Source organism: Panicum virgatum, chromosome 4N, assembly GCF_016808335.1.
Source record: "Panicum virgatum strain AP13 chromosome 4N, P.virgatum_v5, whole genome shotgun sequence".
Taxonomy (NCBI): domain Eukaryota; kingdom Viridiplantae; phylum Streptophyta; class Magnoliopsida; order Poales; family Poaceae; genus Panicum; species Panicum virgatum.
In genome coordinates, this window is record NC_053148.1 from 9901720 (window position 1) to 9923721 (window position 22002).

The window sequence follows — 22002 nt, forward strand, 5'->3', positions numbered from 1 at the left end:
GAGCTCGACTCGGCTCGATCGCCTTCATCCTCCCGACCCGTCACGTCACGTGACGAGGTTGGTTTTCGTTGCGCCGGAATGCTGCTATCCGATCGTGCTCGTTTTCATGCCATCATGTGGCTATTTGGGTTGACAACGTGGATCAGCTACCGTAATCTCCTGCGTAAGCCGCCGCTCCATCGAGCAGCGACGTTAACAAGGACCCGGTGGTCCATTCCATGGAGGCACCGCCGCTGCCTCGTAGCGCGCGCCGCCACGTGCAGACATGCTCTCTTGCCTCTCCCCGATTGGCCGGACTCCCCAGCAGCCCATGTCGCTCTCGCCCGGGCGCCCATCCCCCTCCCTGCGCAGCCTCACATGCCCATTTACCACACCCCTGCGGCGGGCCAGCCGGCCGGCCCCTATTAATTCGCCCTCCCTCCGGCCGGTGTCCGACCCGCCGCACAGCACCAACCGACTAAACTGCCACCGCCCGCCACTGCACCTACAAAGACACAGAGGCCGCCGGCCAGCCTGAGCCTGTTGTCGTTCCCCATGGCGCGGCTCGTGTCGACGCCGGCGGCGGTCGCGGTGGTGGTGGCGGTGCTCCTCGCGGCGTCGCCGGCGGCGCTGGCCGTGCACGACTATGGCGACGCGCTCCACAAGAGCATCCTCTTCTTCGAGGGCCAGCGGTCCGGGCGGCTGCCGCCCGACCAGCGCCTCCGGTGGCGCCAGGACTCGGGCATCCACGACGGCGCCGAGGCCGGCGTACGGGGCACTTCCCTTGCATTGTTTCCTCGCAACAATGAGAGCTGTATTTGTTGAAACGAAACGGTGTACTCCTATGTGTCGCGCAGGTGGACCTGACGGGCGGGTACTACGACGCCGGCGACAACGTCAAGTTCGGGTTCCCGATGGCGTTCACGGCGACGCTCATGTCGTGGGGGCTGATCGACTTCGGGCGCAGCTTCGGCGCGCGCGAGGAGGCGGCGGCGCGGGAGGCCGTCCGGTGGGCGACGGACTACCTGATGAAGGCGACGGCGACGCCCGGCACGGTGTACGTGCAGGTGGGCGACGCGTCCCGCGACCACGCGTGCTGGGAGCGGCCCGAGGACATGGACACCCCGCGCACCGTGTACAAGGTGGACGCCGCGCACCCGGGGTCGGACGTGGCCGCCGAGACCGCGGCGGCGCTCGCCGCGGGCTCCCTGGTGTTCCGCGGCGCCGACCCGGCGTACGCGGCGCGGCTGCTGGCGCGCGCCGCGGAGGTGTTCGCGTTCGCGGACGCGCACCGGGGCGCGTACAGCGGCAGCCTCCGCGACGCGGTGTGCCCCTGCTACTGCGACTACTCCGGGTACCAGGACGAGCTGCTGTGGGGCGCGGCGTGGCTGCACCGCGCGTCGCGCCGCCGGGAGTACCGCGAGTACATCAAGCGCAACGAGGTGGCGCTCGGCGCCAGCGACGCCATCAACGAGTTCGGCTGGGACAACAAGCACGCCGGCATCAACGTCCTCATCTCCAAGGTATCCATGGCTTCCATCATTCATCCCCAATGTTCAGTCGTTCACTTGCCGCCATGAACATTGCTCTTTCGCTGATGCGAGTTTGAGGAGCTGTTTAGATTTTTACCCGTAAACTCTGTAAATGAAAAAAATGTCATATCAAATGTTTTGACATGCATAGAGTATTAAATGAAGTTTATTTATAAAACTGTAAATCGCGAGACGAATCTAATGAGCCTACTTAATACATAATTTACAATATCGATGCTACAGTAACCATCTACTAATTATAAATTAATCGTGAATTAATTAGCATCATTAGATTCGTCTCGCGATTTACAACTCATCTATAAAAAAATTTATAAATAAACTTCATTTAGTCCTGTGCGCCGCCGCGCTGCACCCGGCCAGCGTCGCCGAGCGCGGCGCGCACATGGCCCCCCTCCTTCCCTGATGTCGTGCCTGCCTCCGGGCTCTCGTCCGGTGGACCACAAGTCCACCACCCTACAGGAACACCTGCTGCCATGGCATTGACCCATTTGGCATGCTTCCCAAGTCTGTCCTGACGCGTGCCTTTGCAATTTGCCACCACGGCCGTGCTTAGGGTATGAGAACTGCTAGTTTGCTCCTGACGGTTGTGGGTTTAGGACTAGTCCAAGCCGTAGCAAATTGGCCTCTGTACTCGCTAGGGCTCGGAGCCTCGGAGCATGGGCACCGGGGACGGAACCTTTTCACGCGCGCGAGCGGTAGTGCAGCTGCAAGCGCCTTTTGACCCGACACCTGGGTCCGGCCGGCTGCCGGAGAGCATGTTGCCGTGGCGCTACTCGAGTCACGTCAGCTAGTGTCGCGCGCCTCCATGGCGACCGATATTCCCCTTCTCGCGAGTCGTGAGCGCACACATCGGCTAGCTTTTGAGAGTTGTGACAGCATCGGCCACGTTGACCTCTGTGCTAACAGTAACAACGGCAGGTCAAGCAGTGCAGTTCCGGTCTCCATCTTGTCTTTGCTACGGTTAATGGGTATCGCTACCGGCCTATGTACGCTGCAATCGCTTGTACATTGTACAAGTACCGCACCATTTGTACAATTGCAGAGGGCGTAGGAGTTGTAAATTCTACTTCTGTGCGCTTCATTTAGCAGGGGCTGGCCCGTCTGCCCCGCGCCCAGAACTGCATCAATGCCCTTTCAGGCTTTTCAGCTCAGCCTGTGACTCCGTGAGCTCGGATGGATTGGGTACTGTAGCATCTTGTTTATCCACCTAATCATTCTCATCGTGGTCTTGTGGTTCCTGACACCATGCCATTGCAATATATAGCGTAATGGATTGGTCCCCGGCACGCCGCGTCACATGCCGGGAATCAGTAGTACTGATGGCCTTCATTGTCTGTCAAAACAGACCATTAGTGTGTACTAATTAGCAGTATATCCTCTGTACCATCCATAGGACCAAGATTCTATCTGGATAGACTAATCAACGCATCAGCAGTACCCGGTCCAGGCTTTTTGTCAGTGACTGATTAGAGCGAGTGGATCTCGAAGCAGGCAAGAGCATGTTGTGCCATCACGGGGACCCTTGGGCTCTCTTGCCCACGGCGCCTTTCAGCCTTTGCAGCTCCATCACGCGTCCCGGGGCCTCGTGTTCCCTGCAAACTCTACGTACCCCTGCTAATTACTGAATCATTACACTGTTATTAACCATGCATGATGACACTGATGCCTGTCATTATCACACTGGATTAGAATTTTGCTCTAAAGATTTTTTTGCTGCTGCTGCAGGAGGTGCTGATGGGCAAGGACGAGTACTTCCAGTCGTTCCGCGAGAACGCCGACAACTTCATCTGCGGCCTCCTCCCGGGCATCTCCGGCGGCTCCGGGCACCCGCAGATCCAGTACTCCCCCGGCGGCCTCCTCTTCAAGGTGGGCAACAGCAACATGCAGCACGTGACGTCGCTCTCCTTCCTCCTCCTCGCCTACTCCAACTACCTCAGCCACGCCGGCGCCCGCGTCTCCTGCGGCGGCTCGGCGGCGGCGGCGTCGCCCGTGCAGCTCCGCCGCGTGGCCAAGCGGCAGGTGGACTACATCCTGGGCGACAACCCGCTGCGCATGTCCTACATGGTGGGCTACGGCCCGCGCTACCCGCTGCGGATCCACCACCGCGCCAGCTCGCTGCCGTCGGTGGCGGCGCACCCGGCGCGGATCGGGTGCAAGGCCGGCGCCGCCTACTACGCTAGCCCGGCGCCCAACCCGAACCTGCTGGTGGGCGCCGTCGTCGGCGGGCCCAGCAACAGCACCGACGCCTTCCCCGACGCGCGCGCCGTGTTCCAGCAGTCCGAGCCCACCACCTACATCAACGCGCCGCTGCTCGGCCTGCTCGCCTACTTCTCCGCGCACCCCGGCCTGGAGGCGGCCCAGCTCGGCAGCGACTGACTGGATCACTGAATCGAGATGGCGTTGGGCTTGCTTTTGTGTGTGTTGTGCGATGGGCCTGATTGGTTCATCCGTCCTGTTCCCGATTCTGCTGCATTGCCGATTCAGTTTCAGTAGTAGTAGTGCTACTGTGCTAGTACCGTAGTAGTGTTGCGTGTGTCATTATCATGTGTGTGCCGATCCGCTCCTGAAAAAATGGCAGGAGCAAGGGTTGGTCCCAGTGTCAGTGTCCCCTGCTTCTAGTCTTCCACTATGGCAAGTACCTACCTGTATGCCCATGCTTGGAGTTAGGGATGAAAATGAACGGAAACGGAAGGAAAAACCTCATTTCTACTTCCGTTTTTATTTTTTTTTTGCGGAAACGGGATCGGGTTCGGAAAATACGGATACGGAAACGGGATCGGATTATGCGGAAGTATGGAAACGAACCAATACGGACGTTGAGCCGGAAAGAATAACGTGATCAAATATTCTCGTATATACATTAACAAAGTCACAAAATAATATACACGTATGAATTTATTGGTCCAATATTCACTAGTATGCCATGTGTTAACATGTTAACATGCATACTTAGTGATTGGTATGTTTTTCAACATATCAATTTTTAGACATATCTTATGTAGATTAAAAACAGGATAAAAAACGGAATAAATACGGGTCAATTCCATGTAAAAACGGGATTCCTCGGAAACAGAAGGAGAAGCCTCATTTCTACTTCCGTAAATACGAAAACGGGATCCCACAAATGCGGAAACAGACGGACAAAAATAGAAAACGAAACGGTTCGGAACGGAAATATTTCCGTCCGTTTTCAACCCTACTTAGGCCCCGTTTGGTAGGGCTTCGGCTCTTCTAAAAACAGTTCCGGCTCTGGCTCCTCAGATGGAGCGGCTTTTCTAGTGGAGTTGGAGCCGTTTTAGAAAATATTTGGCAAAACAGCTTCACTTGTTAGATTGATGTGTAAGCCGCGTGAAGCCACGATTTCATAGCTTCACCTTACCTGTGTAAGCCGCCGACGGCTTCAGAACCGGCTTCACCTGAAGCCGCTCGTGAAGCCGCCGGTGAAGCCCTCCCAAACGGGGCCTTAGAGTGGATGCGAGCTTTAAGATCCACAATTTGTGTGTAGTCTTGCTAGGGATCCTGTGGCGTTTGAGCGCGTAGCAACAACACACGTCCCTTTTTGTCAGCCACAAGCTCACGGAGACATGTTCATGTAATCATGTGCCGGACCAGGACCATGGTCTGTTTCTTTCAGGCTGTGTGGGGGTATCCTTTGCTGGAATCCAAAGGTTGCTTGCTCGATCGAACCAAGCAGCCAGCAGCGGCGCAGCGCCCATCATTCCGCGCGCGCGGTGGCGTGCCAGCATGGCGGCGTGGAGCCTCACCGAGAAGGCGAGAAAGGGCAAGGCAGGTGAGAGTGCCCTTCCAAAGTGGCGTCCTCTGCAGCCCTGCTCGCTCGAAGCGGCCCCTGGGCTGGGCCCCAAGCCCCCAACACGCTGAGTAACCGCCGCCCGCCGCCGCTAATGGCTCGGCCGGCCGGCAGGTGGCCGTGGCCGGCGCCCGTCACGGCGAGGTACCCCGTACGCCCATGCGTGTACGTGACGGTGCGCCGCACGAGACGTCGCAGGCGCCGGGTGTTTCGGGGTCCTTGCAAGGATCGATCGGCGGTGGGGCTAACGAGCACTCTGGCCCGTACTACGTGCGTGCCGTTCAGATCGCGGGGCCTGCAGGTGCAGGTGCACGCCGTGTATCTTTCAGCCGCCGTGCGATCGAATCGGGCCACCGCAGGTGCGGGAGGCCTTAGGAGAGCCCTGGACAAGAACGGCCCGAGTACCGACCAGGGTTCACCAAAACGGTGGAAACCGGTCCGGTTACCGGTCAAATCGGTCCAGCTCGGTTCTGGTTTGGACCGGTACCAAACCGACCGGTTCCGATATCAAACCGACTGGTATACCGGTCCGAACTAATTGCACGGCGGTTTTTGAATTCAAATTTAAATTTGACCTGTTCCGACCGGTTACCGGCCAAACCGGACCGGTATACCGGAACCGAATTCCTCCGATTTGGCCGGACCAGTCGGGAAGGTAAACCCTGGTACCGACGGCACTGGGCCCCGGATGCTTACGGTGTACCGGCAGGAGACGTGCGCGAGAACACAAACTTTGTTTGTTGTTGCAGGCCGCAGCGAAAAAAAAAACCGGGGGTGCTCGTGGAGCTGAAGAGTATGCATGCATTTTGGAGACTGATCACTGCTTTAAAACTATGGCAATTTTTTTTTAAATATAGAGTGTGACAAATTTGTCTGCAGATTTTTAAAGTTCGATCTTGATTCTTTTTGCTGTGCAAGTAATGAGCGTAGAAGGGTGGAAGGGGAGCAAAAAGGAGGGAATAATCAAATGAGCATCATGGCCTAAAAGGACCGAAGTGCAATAATTAATTAGTGGCGACACTTAAAAAAAAGGGAAAGTGGTGAGCATATTTGATTGCAGGTTTTTAAAATTCAACTTGATTTTTTGCTGGGCAACTGGGCAAATGGTGAGCGACTGAGCGTAGAAGGGTGGAATGGGAGCAAGGGTGGGAATAATCGAAAAGGGGCGCCATCAAATGAGCATCATGATTAAAAGGACCGAAGTGCAATAATTAATTAATGGCGACACTTAAAAAAAAGGTAAAAGGAGGGGGCACAAAGAGGCTTGATTAGTTGATTAAAGGATAGCGTAAGCGTCAGCTCCACTGTGGCATGAACACCCCTCCGAAGCCACTTAATTGCAATTTGGCGAATGGCGAGCGCCACTGGTTTTGGTCTGGTTGTTACCCCGCGCCGCCGCTGCAGATGCCGGTGAGCAGCACCGGCAGCCGCGCCAGCGACGACGAGCATTCGGACGCCCGCAGCAGCCGCCACCTCCCGCGCTCCTCCGCCGCGGCGGCCGCCGCCGGCTGCGGGGGCCGCACCCTGCCGTCCTCGAACAGCGCGGTGGCCGCCGCCACGGACGCCGCCTCCCGCCCCGAGGCGCCGGCGCCGTCGCAGAGGAAGTCGGCCCCCGCGAGCTGCCGCTCCATGTCCAGGAACTCGCCCAGCGACGTCGGCGGCCCGCCGTCGCCGTGGTCCCGGCACAGCCGCCACCAGCTGCCGCCTAGGCTGCGGCCGCGCCGGCGCCAGCGTCGCCTCCTCCTCCGCCACACCCCGCCGCGGCGCCTCTCCTCCTCCTCGCGCGGCGCGCGCTGCGCCCCTCCCGCGCCCTCCTCGCCCGCAGCCGGCGCCCTCGCCGCGCGGCGCTGCTGCGCCTGCGCGCCGCCGAACGCCGACACGCCCATCAGCGTCCCCAGCGTCGTGCTCCGGTCCGGGAAGAAGGACCCCGTCGACTGCCACCACGCAAGAAGCCAAAACGTTATCCACGCCATGTCCACTAGCTAGATGAATGCGGCTTGACCAGGCAGCCAATGCAAGCCAAGAACACACAATGCAAGAAGAAGCTGGACGGTGAGTTACACTTACCTCCGTGTCGAGGTCGGAGGAGGAGGGCGAGGAGTCGGCGGAGGGGGAGGTGGGGATCATGTCGGCGTCGAGGTCCATTGCGTCCGAGGACCCCGCCCGCTCCGGCAGATGCGTGGCCGGGCGTGGGGAAGGCGCGGGGTCGTGGTAGTGGTGGTGGCCACTGGCGCTGGCGGACGGAGACTGCAGGGAAGTGAAGCGAAAGGGTTTATATGGAGGCAGTTGGCTGGCGGGGCAGTTGATTGTGGTGCCGCCGTGATGGCGATGTTTGAGGACCCATGGGCCATGGAGAGGGAGGAGCTGCCTTTGCCTTTGTTTTCTTCATCGTCATCGGCATCCGGTGAACAAGTACACAAGGTCTTGTGACCCAACACCAACAGACCAGATGCACGGCCAGGGTGTGCATGAGTTTGAGGACTGTTACGTCATGAGATCTTGGAGCCTTTCAACTTTGTTTGCTTGGCATGCTAATTCATCCCTTAGTTTGGAAGATGGTAATAGCCGCAAGACGTTTCAGTGCTGCCATAAGTCAAAATCATTTAACTCTAACCATGTTTATTGAATAGCAGGTATAAGATCAAATTTAATTAGTTCCACTACTAGTCGTCAATAGTATATCTTCGTACTCCATTTGTTGAACTAATCTATCAACCCGTGCTCCCGCACGGGCTAATTAAAATTAATATAAGAATGAGGTCAATAATTATAATTATATCTCACGTCCTTTTCATCTAGAGAATATATCAGGTGCAAACCAGCCTCTCCGTGCAAAACGTTAAACTCCAATCTGGGCCACCGGATCAACATCCAAGCGGCATGTGGGGATTGGGTAATTTTACAATTAACCGCCCCCTCCATCTGCGCCTCCAGTTGGATGTAGATCTGGTGGCTCAGATTGAAGTTTGCAGGGTTTGCTCGAAAGAGATTGGTTTGTACCTGATATGTTTCCTTTCATCTACTAAATACTTTAACACACACTCTAAAATATATATATTTAACATTATGTAGATACAATAGATTTTATTTTGCATCACACCTCCATATGTATTTAATATATGTTTAGTTGAACTATTTGTTTGTGAATTAGTATTCTTATCTCTTCCGTCATACATGAAAATATGATGACATATATCATGGGTAGCATTTTTATATAAATAATAATATTAATAATGTATTAATAATGATAGAAATAGTAATTTAGAATTTTATATTGGTGCACTTTAATATATTGTTATAATTGTATAATTTAGATTTAGATTTATGAGTAATTTAGCTTGTAATAATAAAAATTAGATAATTTATACGCAAATTTAGGGGAGTATTTGTACTATTTTTATAATGACATAGGTGGGTAATTTACACAAAGATTAGGGGGTTACTTTATATTTTTACTATAATGGCAGAGGTGGGTAATTTAGATACATGTTGGATTATTTTAGTCTATTTTCATAATGACAGAGGTGGGTAATTTAATAGAAAATAACAAATCCGATGGTTATTATAATTAGAGTTGTTGGATTGATGGTTGTATGTTTCTGATTTTTGTGAAAATTTATAGGATTTCTCTATTTTTTTTCAGAGTGTCCATCTAAGATCCTAGGTGGCTTCATGTGGAGGTTCCAAAGGAGCCTCCAATTAGTAATAGTAAGATATCTTATATTTTAATATTTCTTTCTATAAATTTGATCAAAGTTAAAGAAAGCTTGACTTATTAGAGCAAAGATAAATCGTCTTACATTGAACGGAGAAAAGATAAGTATATCTCGTTTAGGGTTCTGTTGGATTTAAGATGCTTTCATGAGAATTTTAAGTGATCCAGACGTGACCCATCTCGATATAATTTATGTCAGGTTTGGTTAATTTCATTGAGATGTGTACTGATAATAACTAGTTCTACATCTGATGGAAGTGCCCCTCTTAAGGTGGTCCTCGATCTCTTGATTTGGTCTTTGTGGGGCTCTGGGCTTTTACCTATGCCCCGACCTTCAGATTTGGCCCAGACAAAGGTTTTGCGCGCGAGTCTTCTTGCCAAAGGGACCCCAGCGTTATCATGGCATATGATGCAAATGCAAGTGACAACAAGATGGTGCACAAGAACTCGAGATGATGCATGATCCCTTGGTTCCGTAAACTTAGTACTTCGTGCTAACACGAACTCAGTGTAATGGCCAGGAAGACCATTTCAGTCATTCACCTATGGACACCCCACACCAAACAAGAAGATGGGTAAAAAGCAACGGGAGTTTGGAACGCAGCCAGCAACCAACCCAGTAATTTATATATCTAGAAACGGCTCAACAATTTTTAGCACATGTAGCTATGCAGGGCATCAAGATTCCCCTCCTCCTAGAAATAAAAAAAATAATGAGCTAAAGAAGACAGCCATAGCAAAATTTCTTCATAGACTACACAACAACCAAGGATGCCGGTGACTTGATATATATGAACTACTAGAACTGCGCGTATGAAACATTGAACTGAGAATGAGTTGGAAGATGAGTGCTAGCACAAGTGCACTGTGAAGGACACGGACACAAGGGACTAGTGTCTAGTTCTTCCATGATCATGAGATTAACATGGCGTGGAGTACCGAAAGCAGATTGCTGACCCTAACTCTTGATTTCAACATATCCGTACGATTCCCTTTTCTTTTGTGGTGGGTCCTTATGTCTGGTTGTCTGATCTCGTCCTTTGTGAAAATTCACGATACCGAGCTTTGCATTGTTGGTTTCAGTAATCACCGTGGCCTGGCTGAGTAACAGGGCATAACGAACTCTCCTATACTAGTTGAACAAAGAAAGACAAGCTTGTAATATCACCATTCATTTTATGAGCTAACTCTGTGGTAATTGCGTAGCATGACTCAGCCGATGACCTAACTCTATGCTAATTACGTAGGAACTTCGTGCTAACAATGATCTTGTTGCAAGAGCCAAACAGACCATTGATTTAATTATCCAAGAAAGACACCCCACACCAAACAATGAAATATTAGAATCCACACAGCAAACGACCCGTTAATTAACTAGCTAGGGTCATTAGGTCGACTTTTTTGCTAAAATAAACTAAAATCTCATGCATCGTAAATAATCTAGGAGAGAGAAATAAACTAGAATTACACACTTTTGGCCTGTTCGGATGCCCATATCTGGCTGGGCTGGAGCTGTCAGCCACCCAGCCGCAACACTACCGTCCAGACACCTCCAGCCAGTTCAAACTGGCTGATTCAGCCTTCTTCAAATTTAAACAAAAAAAATGGCGCCAACAACGGGAACTAAAGCGGCGGCTGTGCGGGACGAGAACTTCCCTAGGGGCCGAGCCAGCTGCTTTGTGCGGGACAAGAACTTCCCCAGGGGCCGAGCCAGCTGCTTTTTGGCTAGCCGTTCGGCTGGGCCTGTGCAGCCGAACGGTTGGGCTGATCAGCCCAGCACCAGCCCAACCAGAAATGGGCTTCCGAACAGGCTTATTAGTTAGTTCACCCAAAAATATCATTAAGATTAGGTCGCCTCTACTAAAACGGCTGAATCGTGTTTATAGCACATCATGCTATTAGAGCTTCAAGATTCCTCTAGTAGAAAAGAATAAATAAAAGAAATGAGCTAGAGCAGAATCCCATATATATTGCAAGGTTTTATATTTCTTCCTAGATGCACAGCAATCAAGGACGCCGGTGACTTGATATATATGTATACATCCTTATGCTGGAAGAAAGTAGCTCTCCCATCTCTACGAATTGCTAGCTGACACGTGTATGGTGTACCTGTGATCCTTTTTTTTTAACCATGGGGCAGCCCATCAGCTCAATTTCTTCTTCAGTGGGTTCCTTTTATTACAGCCCGTGTTTATATATATTTTACCTATTCGTGGGCTATACATCTGGCCCATCCCACATCATCGTCGGTGCCTCTTTAATTTTTTGCTTCCTCTTTTTTATATGACGGCTCAAATACTTTCACGTATAAAAATATCTCCACAGATTTCTTTGCAAAGCTTCATGCAGCTGCTTTTGACAAGATTGGAGCACACCCCCATCCAACGTGCGATTGTAATGCCTGCTAATATGTTTACTGTTACCGCCCTGTCCAGTACTGGTGATTCCGCACGTGCCCATGTGGACCCACACAGTGCCGTCGCGCATTGGATTTGTGAAGTCGAACTCTCTCTGGAGTTTGGCTCTGGTTCCTACACGCGTGGCCCAACAGCTCGTGCTTGCCTCGCAAAGAAAGCAAAGCGCGCCCGGCAATTCTATTCATAGCATATGCTACTGCAACACGAGCTGTCGCAGAAAACAACAGCATGCGCGGAACTACCATAGCATGGGTCCGGCCCAGTTCAACTATTCTTTCATTAGCCCGTTTCCTTTTTTTTTCTTCATTTTCTATTCCACGTCAACCAAGGCGGTTTGGCAGAAAAGGCACTTGACATCTCATAGATTATTGTGCAAATACGATTTGAATCTAAAAGATCCGTAATTCAAAATGTGATTGTCCAAATCAATTTTCTGTTCACATTTTTGTGTTAGTTACAATAAGATCTTTAAAATTAGACTACATTTGACTATATTTAGATGATATTTTTCTAAAATATTTTTAATTATTCAAGAATAAATTTTCCGGTATAACATTTTGTTCTGTTCTTAGGACAACTTCTATTTTAAATTTTACTCATTTTTTATCATTTGAAACAATATATTTTCGTTGGTTTTTTTAATTTGTTCCAGAACAATTTCTTCTTTCGAATCGAACTATTATGTTATCTAAAATAAAACTTTGAAATCTAGACCTAATTTTACTATGTATGGATCATATTTGTTCCGACTTCCGAAATATATATTTTGTTCTAGAATATTTGTTTTGAAACAATTTCTTCCTGTCAATATTTTTTCTAAGAACATTTTATTTTGTTCTTAACATATTTTCTAGTTCGTTTAGAGAATAGTTTTTCTGAACATTTTAATTAGTTCCAGAACAATTTCTTTTTTTGAATGTGCAGAATTTATTTCTCTTAGAACTAAAATTGTTTCTGTTTACCATCAAATTATTCCAACTGAACAAATATTGAAATAAACTCATGTGTGATCTTATTTTAAAGATACCATCATAATAAATATAATGATACAGTTTGAGTTCAGTTATATAATAATCCATTTTTATGGGTTATTAATTTTGTTAGTGTAGATTGCTTGTGCCAATGGTTTGTTTTATCTTCTCATCGATACCATTGAAGTATTTCTCTTCCCTTCTGTATGTGGGAGGCGCACCCGCGCAGGTGGAAGCCGGCCTCATTCTGCGTTGGCCGAGCCAGCTGATCACTTGTTTTATAAAGTAGAGAGTTCCGATTGGCCGGCCTGTTAAATTGTGATATTTTCGATTTTGATAAGACATGGTGCACGTAACTAATCGCTTGTTCGGGAACATTTTTTCAAAAAAGTTTTTGATTTGAATTATTTACAAATATGTTTCGGAACTTTTTCAATGTTCAAGAACATTTCAAAAAGTCCCAATTGAATATTTCGGAACTTTTCTGAGTGTTCATGAACTGAAATGTTCCAACGTAACATTCTGAAATGTTCCCCAAACAAATTTAGTCATGAACAATTTTAAAAGTTTTAAAATGTTCTAGAACATTTTGGAAAATAGACAGTTTCGGGATAAATTATGAGTTCTAGAACACTTTCTGAAAATATCTTAATGTTCCAAAACATTTTTTAAGAACTTTGTTTGTTTCGGAACACTTTTGAAATATTCCGAAAACAAATAAAATCTGAATGTTTTCGAAACAATCTTGAAATTTTTCCAGAAAATATACGATAACACTATGGGACATTATCAAAAGTTGTCAAACTTGTTCGGGAACATTTCCAAACACTTTTGAAATGTTCCGGACCTTTTGAAAAAACATTCTGAAACAATATTCAGGAATACTTTTCACGATGTTTCGGAAAACTATATAAATGTTCCGAAACACTTTTGAAATGTTCCGGAACACTTTTTTAAATTATTCCGGAACACTTTTGAAAACGTCCCGGAACACTTTTGAAAAATATTTCGGAACACTTTTGGAATGGTCGGGAACACATTTGAAAACCGTCTTAATGTTCCGGAACACTTTTCACAATGTTCCGGAACACTATATAAATGTTCTGGAACACTTGTGAAAATATTCCGAAACACTTTTGAAATGTTTTGGAATACTTTTTTAAATTGTTCCTAAACACTTTTGAAAATATCCCGGAACACCAGAACACTTTTTTGAAATGTTCCGGAACACTTTTTCAAAAACATTCCGGAACACTTTTGAAATGAGAAGGAACACTTTTGTGGACCGTCTTAATGTTCCGGAACAAACACAGTTCTTAAAAAAAAGTGTTCCAGAATATTTTTCACAATGTTCCAGAACACTATATAAATGTTCTGATACACTTTTGAAAATATTCCGAAACACTTTTGAAATATTCCAACGGAACATTCTGAAATGTTCCCGAAACAAATTTAGTCATGAACAATTTTAAAAGTTTAAAAAACATACAGTTTTGGGATAAACTAAAAGTTCTAGAACACTTTCTAAAAACATCTTAATGCTCCGGAACACTTTTTTTAAGAACCGTGTTTGTTTCGAAACACTTTTAAAATATTCTAAAAACAACAAAAATCTGAATGTTTTTGGAACAATCTTGAAATTTTTCCAAAAAATATTCCAAAACACTAAGGGACATTTATCAAAAGTTCTCAAACTTGTTTGAGAACATTTACGAACACTTTTGAAATGTTCTGGAATGCTTTTGAAATGTTTAGGAACCCTTTTTTTGAAATGTTCCGGAATACTTTTGAAAAACATTACGGAACTCCTGAACACTTTTGAAAATATTTCGAAACATTTTTGAAATGTTAGTGAAGACTTTTTAAAATTGTTCCCGAACACTTTTTGATTATTCCAGTGCACTTTTGAAATGTTCCGCAACACTTTTTTGAATTGTTCCTGACCACTTTTGAAAATGTTCCTGAATACTTTTGAAAATGTTCCGGAACACTTTTAAAAAACGTTCTAGATCACTTTTGAGATGTTCCCGGAAAACTTTTGAAATATTCCGGAACACTTTTGAAAATATTCCGAAACACTTTTGAAATGTTAGGGAACACTATTTTAAAATTGTTCATCAACACTTTTCAAAATGTTCCGAAACACTTTTGAAATGTTTCGGAATACTTTTCAAATATTCCGGAACACATTTTTGAATATTCCAAAGCACTTTTGAAAATGTTTCGGAACACTTTTTTTAATTGTTCCAGAACACTTTTGAAAATGTTCCTGAACACTTTTGAAAACGTTACAGAACACTTTTGAGATGTTCCTGGAAAACTTTTGAAATGTTCCGGAACTTTTGAAATGTTAGGGAAAACTTTTTTAAATTGTTCCTGAACACTTTTTGATTATTCCAAAATACTTTTGAAATGTTCCGGAACACTTTTTGGGAATTATTTCTGAACATTTTTGAAATGTTTCGGAATACTTTTGGAAATGTTCCAGAACACTTTCTTCCAATGTTTACAAACAAATTAACGTTTGGAAAATTAAATCCCATGGAATGAAAGCCTGTGAGAGAAAAGCGCATGAATGAAATGGAAAAAATGTTATAGAACAATTTTGAACAAGAATAAGTCAAAGGAAAAAAATGAAACGTTCCAGCCCGTTGGTTCCCTAAAATGTTTGCGCATAAGGTTAATGGGCCGGCCTCCGGTTCATTCGCTGCGTCGGCGCGCGCGCGTCGCGTCCACCCGCCAACCTGGCGCGCGGCAGGTTGGTTCTGCGATGATTCATTTTCAAGTCGCAGAATGCGACGCATAGACTCCCCCAGCGCGCCGCACCTCGCCTCTTCTATTTCCGTCCGCGTTATCACAGGCTGTGACCGGCGGCAACTTAATCGCATCTCTGGGCGCACTGACGTCTCTGCATACTCGGCCATGGTTTATTCCTTCACAAGTTCTAAAAACGTTGCATTTTTAATACATTAACAAATATGTATATGCATTGCTAAAACATATAAATATATTGTTTAGCATATATATATATATATTACAGTAATTCTATTCATCCTAAATTTTTCAAATTACTGAACAATGTTCTATAATATCTCGCCAATGAGTGGACTACTGAAAATTTGTCCAGCGATTCTGTTCATTTAGCTATTGGTGTAGAATAAACTGCTAGATGTAAGGTGTAGAATAGTGTATGGATATATTATAATACGTACCAGTCGAGGACTTCAGTTTTTTCTATTTTAATCGGCAGGCACTAATTCTATATATTTTCAAATTCTTAACATATGTACCTAGATTCCGATTGACGGTTCAATGAATCATTGCTTGCTTTATTATAGACTAGCATGGTGGACGTACGTTTATGTAAGTAATATAAATTTTATTCGGATCTATATGAAATCACTAGCTTTGTGCTCTTTTTATTCTGTATGACATGAACGTGTGAGGCATTGGTTGTCTAAATTCCGTTTGAAATTCCGATTATGATTTAGATTGATTTGTTCGGGTTCTGATTAGGATTCTAATTGACGGACCAAGAAATCATTGCTTGCTTTAGAGATTACTAGCAAATATGCATGTATGTTGCTAGAGGAAGCCATATGAATATATTAATTAGCATATAAAAATATATGTTATACACCATATGTTTGTTATAACATAGCAGTACGCGTTGGTTGAGGATTTCAGTCTTTTTTCCAAATTGTGGGACCGAAGCCGGCGACCAGAGGAGGGTGAATGGGAGCCGATCAAAAATTCTTCGAAATTCGAATCATCGGCCTATATCCCAAAATCTCCCAAACCCTCAAGCGTTCTGACCAAGTTTTGGAATAGCTATTGAAAAGCTAAACCAACACAAAAGGCCTCAAACGAGCGAGCAAAACCACGAAGCAAATCGGAAGCGACTCGAAAAAACAGCCGACCTGATTTGCCTGGACCGGTCTGAGCGGTGTACTGGACCGGTCTGACCGGTCTAGGCTGTTCAGGAACTAGCAGACCGGTCTGACCGGTCTTGCCTACCGGTCTGACCGGTGGCACCCAGAAAACCCCCGAAAACTTAGATTCAAACGAAGAATCTCAACCAAACGACCACGAAAATCGATGAAACTTGGGAGATAGGTTCGCCCCTACCCCGTGAACATATCCCCAAAAGATCTCGTCCTAAAGATCAACGAATCTTGAGAATTATGGAGGAGATCAAAAGGGATGGGGTTTTCTCTAGAACTCAAGAAATCGAATTCGAACGAGCTAGTGATTCCAGAGGGTTTAGGACAGGGCTAGAAGCACAGGAATCACAGCAAAGAACTCGTAGCCTCCTCGCAATCGTGTGCACCAAAAATGAAACCAAAATCCATCACAAACGGGCACAAAAACGAGGGGATTGAATCGAATCAAAAAGCCCAGAGGGCACGAGGAGGATAGGGCCTCCTTTCCCAATCAAATCCCTTACAAGGTTTCAACAATCCATGGACAAAATCTACTCTAAAGAGAGGAACAAAGGGAGGGAGACGCAGGGGCGGCGGCCTGGGGAAACAGAGAATTCACGGACAAGTTCTAAAAGCCGAAATTAACCTAACACAAGTGAAGGGGTATTTATACCCGCGGGACCGGTCAGACCGGTACGCTGGACCGGTCAGACCGGTTGGTTAGACCGGTCAGACCGGTGCCAGGGACCAGTCAGACCGGTTGGCCTGCAGCACCCCCTGTACACGATCTCATCCGACGGCCGAGGTTCTTTCTTCGGAACGAAGTCTTCTCCATGATGCCGCCGTCTTGATGAAGATCCAATCCGCGGTTTTGGAGGGTCCGCGAAACCCGGGTAGGTGGCCGGTTTTGATAAAACCGCCAAAACCTCATGCGCGGGAAGATTCCCGCCTCCACGCCGTGGCCCTAGACGCCGTTCCCGCCTTGGCTTCCTGACGGCCCTAGACGCCACCCGACGCCCGTCACCTCCTCGCCCGCAGCGAGGCCCTAGATGCCGTCGACGCCCGTCGCCTCCGTCAGTCCCGAGACCGACGCCCGTCACCTCCACGACTTCGCGTCTTCAACCGCCGTCCACCTCCTTGGTTTTGTGGCGCAAACTAAGAAACCCGCCTTCCGTCGCCGCTTGCGCCCTCGATCCAGGAGTGGACGCCACAGCTGCCGCCCGGTCCGAGCTCCGGTCCCGGCTGCCCTTCACCGCCGTCCACCGCACGGTCCATCGGCCACAGCACCTCCACGGCAGCTCCCCGTCGACACTCGACGCCCGTGTACCTGCAATCCAAAGACCAAGCGCACGATCACACCGCACGGTTGATAATTCACTCATCACAAGCAGGATAGAGTACTCAACATTCCTCAATCTCCCCCTTGATGAGTGCATTGTCAACACACCACCTGAAAGCAGAGAAGTGATAAAAAGAGAAGCAAGAAAGTGAAGAACTCAAGCAAGTGACACAAAGCTCAGAAAAGCAGAAACAGTCACTTACTCAAGCAGAGATCGATCCCCTAAGACAAGGGCAACGGCTCGACGCAATCGATCAAAAGCCAAAATATGACTCCTCAAAGACAGAGGTAACGCTCGACACAGTCATGCTGGAAGAGAAGGGAAAACGTGGAAACCAGGAGCTAAATCAAAGCAGAAACTCCCAAACCAAAGTTTTTTTTCCCTCTCACATGTGCAACTCTCCCAAAAAGATGCACTCTCAAAGCCCTGTGCACAACAAGTTTTTCAAAATCAAACAAGTCTCCCCCTTGTTCGATCACTTCTCCCATAATTCTCCCCCTTGTTGGCACATGCACACATCAAGCCTAAAAGACCTAAAACTCCCCCTGAAGCTGAGATTCCCCCTGAACAGATGCTATGAAATGAATGCAATGCAGGAGGTGTAAGTGAAAGCATTCAGGGATACAAAGATATGAGCAACATCTAGTCACAAGCGCGTGTGCATCCATAAACAAGACCTGCATCTAGCTCTACAGGGTATATCAAATCAGTCTAGAGCTAGGCAAGTTCAGTTTAGGAGAAATAAAAGCATCACCCATAATCTAGCACTAACAAGTAGGAAATGGAAAGCAGTGCTAATCAAATTCATACAGGTGAGCCAAAACAGCCAAACCAAGTTGCCAACTTTTATTTTTCAATCAAATTTATCTCAAGCAAATCTTAATGCCAGGGGTTGAAAGCTTGTCATGCTTCACTTAGCAACGAGGCCAAGCCTATGCCAAAAGACAATCAGAAGCTTAAAGCACTCGTTTCAGTCATGCACAGCCTTACCCGGGTTCTCACAAGTGCAAAGTGAGCCGTCCCGAAAGCTCGATCAGTGCGACAAGCAATCCCACATGGATCTTTTCAATCCATTTCAATAATAGTTCAAGCAATTTTATCAGATTTAGATCAATTCAAGTATGAATTGCTGAACGAAAAGGCACACTAGCATGAATAAGATAGCAAAGCACATCAACACACCCTAACATGCTAGTAGCCAAGACAGGGTGATCATGTTTTCAGATTTTCAAATCAAAATAGCTTAACTCAGATGATGTCATATACACAATGGAGCAAGCTATACATGATCAAGTTTATCAACTCACACTAGCAGGGACTAGAAGATCATAGCAATGTATACAAAAATGCTAGTGCAAGTGAGACAATGAAAAATGCAAATATGTACAATGCATATGCACAATGCAACTACCAAACCTAGAAAACAAAGAGAAAGACAAAGACAAGCCAAAAGCTAAGCAAATGAAGCATTCAGCAAATACATAGGCTCAAAGACACACAGGACTAGACCAAAATGGATCCAACTGAGTACCATGAAAGGTAACAATCAGAAAACCACAAGTCTATCCTGGGAAGAAATCGTACAAGTCAAACACTTACATACCTCGATGAAGATCCCGCAGGACCTAGAGCATAGCAAGCTCGAGGTCACCTCCCATGCGTCCTCAGCGGGTCCACCTTCTGCTCGAACAAGTTCTTGTAGAGGTGAACGATCGAAGTGGAAGTAATGGTACTGGATCGTCCTCCTGAGCTGAGGTAGTCGAAGCAGAAGGGGCCAGAGCTTGCAGCCGGCGCAGTAACTCCGGATCATCATCGGCACCTGAGGTAGAGCTCCCCCTCAACAAGTGATACCTAACACAAGAGAAGCTAGGACACAAGGAAATAGCAAATACCAAAGATCCAGAGCAAGACTCAAGCAAACAGTTAGGTGTTAGTCTAGCTACATGCAAAAGTATACCAAAAGACACTCTAGAACATATCAAGACAGAAGATATTCCTAGAAAAGTCTAAATGCACTCAATAGCAAGAACCAAAGTATCTAGACCATACTAAGGAGAGCTAGCAACCAGACCTAAGGAGCAAAAGCTACACAAGCATGAGGGGACTGGACAAAGCTCACAGCCTGAGCTAGCAAGAGTCAAGACAAAAAGAAAAACACAAAAACTAGCATACAAAGAGACTAGACCTCCGAAGCACAAGCACAGACCTAGCAAGCAAAACAATTAGAGATGTAGAATCTACAACATGTCACAAGCAGAAAATGTACAAAGACCTCAAAGAGACAAACTCAAATGTACATAGGATACAACAGCCACCATGGGCTATCCATCAGCCTTGGAGAACCATCAAGTCTTGATCAAACCTGCATAAGACCAAGATCCATGGAGCACTTGTTCTCTAGGCCTCCAACCTGCATCACCATCGAGAAAGAGGAGGAGCAAACGTCTCGACACTGGGGTTAGCAAAGTGAGAAGCAAACCAGTGACGAGTCATTTGCTCTACAGAAGGGTAAGCAAAATCAGGCAAAGCGTATCCACTGTCTTGTCTAACTCGAGGCTGACGACCACCACCGCGAGGAAAGCGTGGAGCCTCAAAACCTCCTCCAAAGCCTCGATCCCTTGGTCCATAGCCGTACTGAAAACGACCAGGAGCACGACCGGCAAAGCGACCACCCGCTGGAGCACGGTAACCACCACCGTCTCCCTGACCTCCACCTACACGGCGCGCCCTAGCATCTCGCCTATCACCACGCCGAGAAGGACCATGCACTCGAGCAGAGTACATGTCCGCGTCCCGTCTCTCCTGCTCTCTCCTCACAGCCCGCTTCCTCCTGAAGCAAAACTCCTCCAGGTGACCTTCCCTGTCACAGAACTCGTAGTGGTATCTCACCTCACGCTTGAGAGGTGGAGGCCTAACCTGCGGATGGGGAGGAGCAGCCCTCTTTTTCTGGGCAACCTGGGCGGTGGCAGCAGGGAGCGTGTCGAGGGGGTTCCTCAGCGCATTGGGATTTGGAACCCAAACCTGCTTCTGCGGAGGTGCTTTCGGTGGTTCTTTAAGCACACCATCCGCGGGGTCGACAAGCGAAGGCTGCGTGCTCGTGCCAGCAGTGTTTCCAGCAGCCTTGCCAATCTTACCATACAACCTGTCAAAGTCTTACTTCGTGTATGTGTAACCGACCCCAAACCCATCACCACGCTTGAACTGCTTGATCATCATGCCCAACTGCGGCTCACTAGCAGAAACCCAACTAAGAATCGCCCTAAGATAGGTATTCTCATTCTCCAGGTTGGCTTTCTCTATCGCAAAATTATCCAAATCAGAGATCAAACCAGGGCAAACAGAGCAGTCAATAGGTGAGCTAGACTCTATGACCTTAGTCTTTCCAAAAGACTTGATCAAAGCGTTCTTCTCCTCTAGCTCCAACCTAAGCGTGGGACAAAGCTTACAAGCACCAAGCAAAACTGGGCTAGACTTCATCTCCTCTAGCTCGCACACAACAGTAGCAAACTTGGACTGCAAAGAAGCTAGATTAGACTTGAAGATAGGACACTCATCGCATTCAAGCACATCAGTAATAATGGGAGCGTCCTTAACAAGTTCAAGCTCGTGCTTGGCCTTGGCTAGCTCGTGAGACACATCAGAAAGCGAAGTCTTAGCAACATCTAAGTTCGCGACGTTCTCATCATGCTTGGCACGGAGAGCAACAAGATCATTCATGTGAGATATGCAGCCAGCGCACTCATCCTCACTAGATTTCTCCCTAGCACAAGCCAGTTCAGCCCTAAGCTTTCTACGCTCTCTAGCTGCTTCCTTAAGCAGCCTCTTCTGGTTGTTGAGAGCGGCATACAACTCCCTAACCTCTGTATCAAGCAGGTCGATCGTGGAGTTTACCTCTGAATCGCTCTCGGATCCAGGAGAAGAGCCGGAGTGCGTCGGTGTAGCATGTCCACCCGAAGACGCACGAGCACCATCGGTTTCGCCCGCCATGGTGCAGAAGCTCTTGCACCAACCGACCGCCAAGCAAAGGCCAATGAAGCCGGTGGCTTCCTTGTCCCGCTTCTTCTTCTTCTTGTCGTCGTCGTCGGAGGTCGGTGAAGAAGAGCGGTCGGTGTCGGAGCTCTTGTCGAGGTCGCTGAGCTGCGCCAGGAAGGCCTTCTCCCGCTTCTTGGCCTTGTACTGGAAGCGCTTCTTGAGCGACTCCTTGTTGAAGCGTCCTCCCCGGTCACGACTGCGGTGCTTGTGGCGCCGACGCTCCTTGTTGGAGCCTCCCTCGTCGCGGTGGCGGTGGCGGTAGTA

The 22002-nt window shown here is 47.7% G+C and overlaps 2 protein-coding genes across 2 annotated transcripts; one reads left to right on the plus strand and one right to left on the minus strand.

Annotated features, from left to right (window-relative positions):
* Positions 1 to 396: 396 nt before the first annotated feature.
* Positions 397 to 4192, plus strand: LOC120671044 (endoglucanase 17-like). The gene is made up of 3 exons (XM_039951274.1): positions 397 to 747; positions 837 to 1502; positions 3258 to 4192. Exons 1-3 carry the CDS (start codon positions 535 to 537, stop codon positions 3906 to 3908), a joined length of 1530 nt encoding a protein of 509 aa, XP_039807208.1. The 5' UTR covers positions 397 to 534; the 3' UTR covers positions 3909 to 4192.
* Positions 4193 to 6506: 2314 nt separating this feature from the next.
* On the minus strand, positions 6507 to 7709 carry LOC120668982 (uncharacterized protein At3g17950-like). The gene is made up of 2 exons (XM_039948805.1): positions 7408 to 7709; positions 6507 to 7274 (listed from the first exon to the last, which is right to left on the minus strand). Exons 1-2 carry the CDS (start codon positions 7483 to 7485, stop codon positions 6723 to 6725), a joined length of 630 nt encoding a protein of 209 aa, XP_039804739.1. The 5' UTR covers positions 7486 to 7709; the 3' UTR covers positions 6507 to 6722.
* Positions 7710 to 22002: the final 14293 nt, after the last annotated feature.

Coding starts and splice junctions, on each gene's coding strand:
- LOC120671044 (XM_039951274.1), top strand. CDS start 535: ATGGCGCGGCTCGTGTCGACGCCGGCGGCGGTCGCGGTGGTGGTGGCG. Junction 748..836: donor ACGACGGCGCCGAGGCCGGC/GTACGGGGCACT, acceptor TGTGTCGCGCAG/GTGGACCTGACGGGCGGGTA. Junction 1,503..3,257: donor TCAACGTCCTCATCTCCAAG/GTATCCATGGCT, acceptor CTGCTGCTGCAG/GAGGTGCTGATGGGCAAGGA.
- LOC120668982 (XM_039948805.1), bottom strand. CDS start 7,485: ATGGACCTCGACGCCGACATGATCCCCACCTCCCCCTCCGCCGACTCC. Junction 7,275..7,407: donor CCTCCGACCTCGACACGGAG/GTAAGTGTAACT, acceptor GCGTGGTGGCAG/TCGACGGGGTCCTTCTTCCC.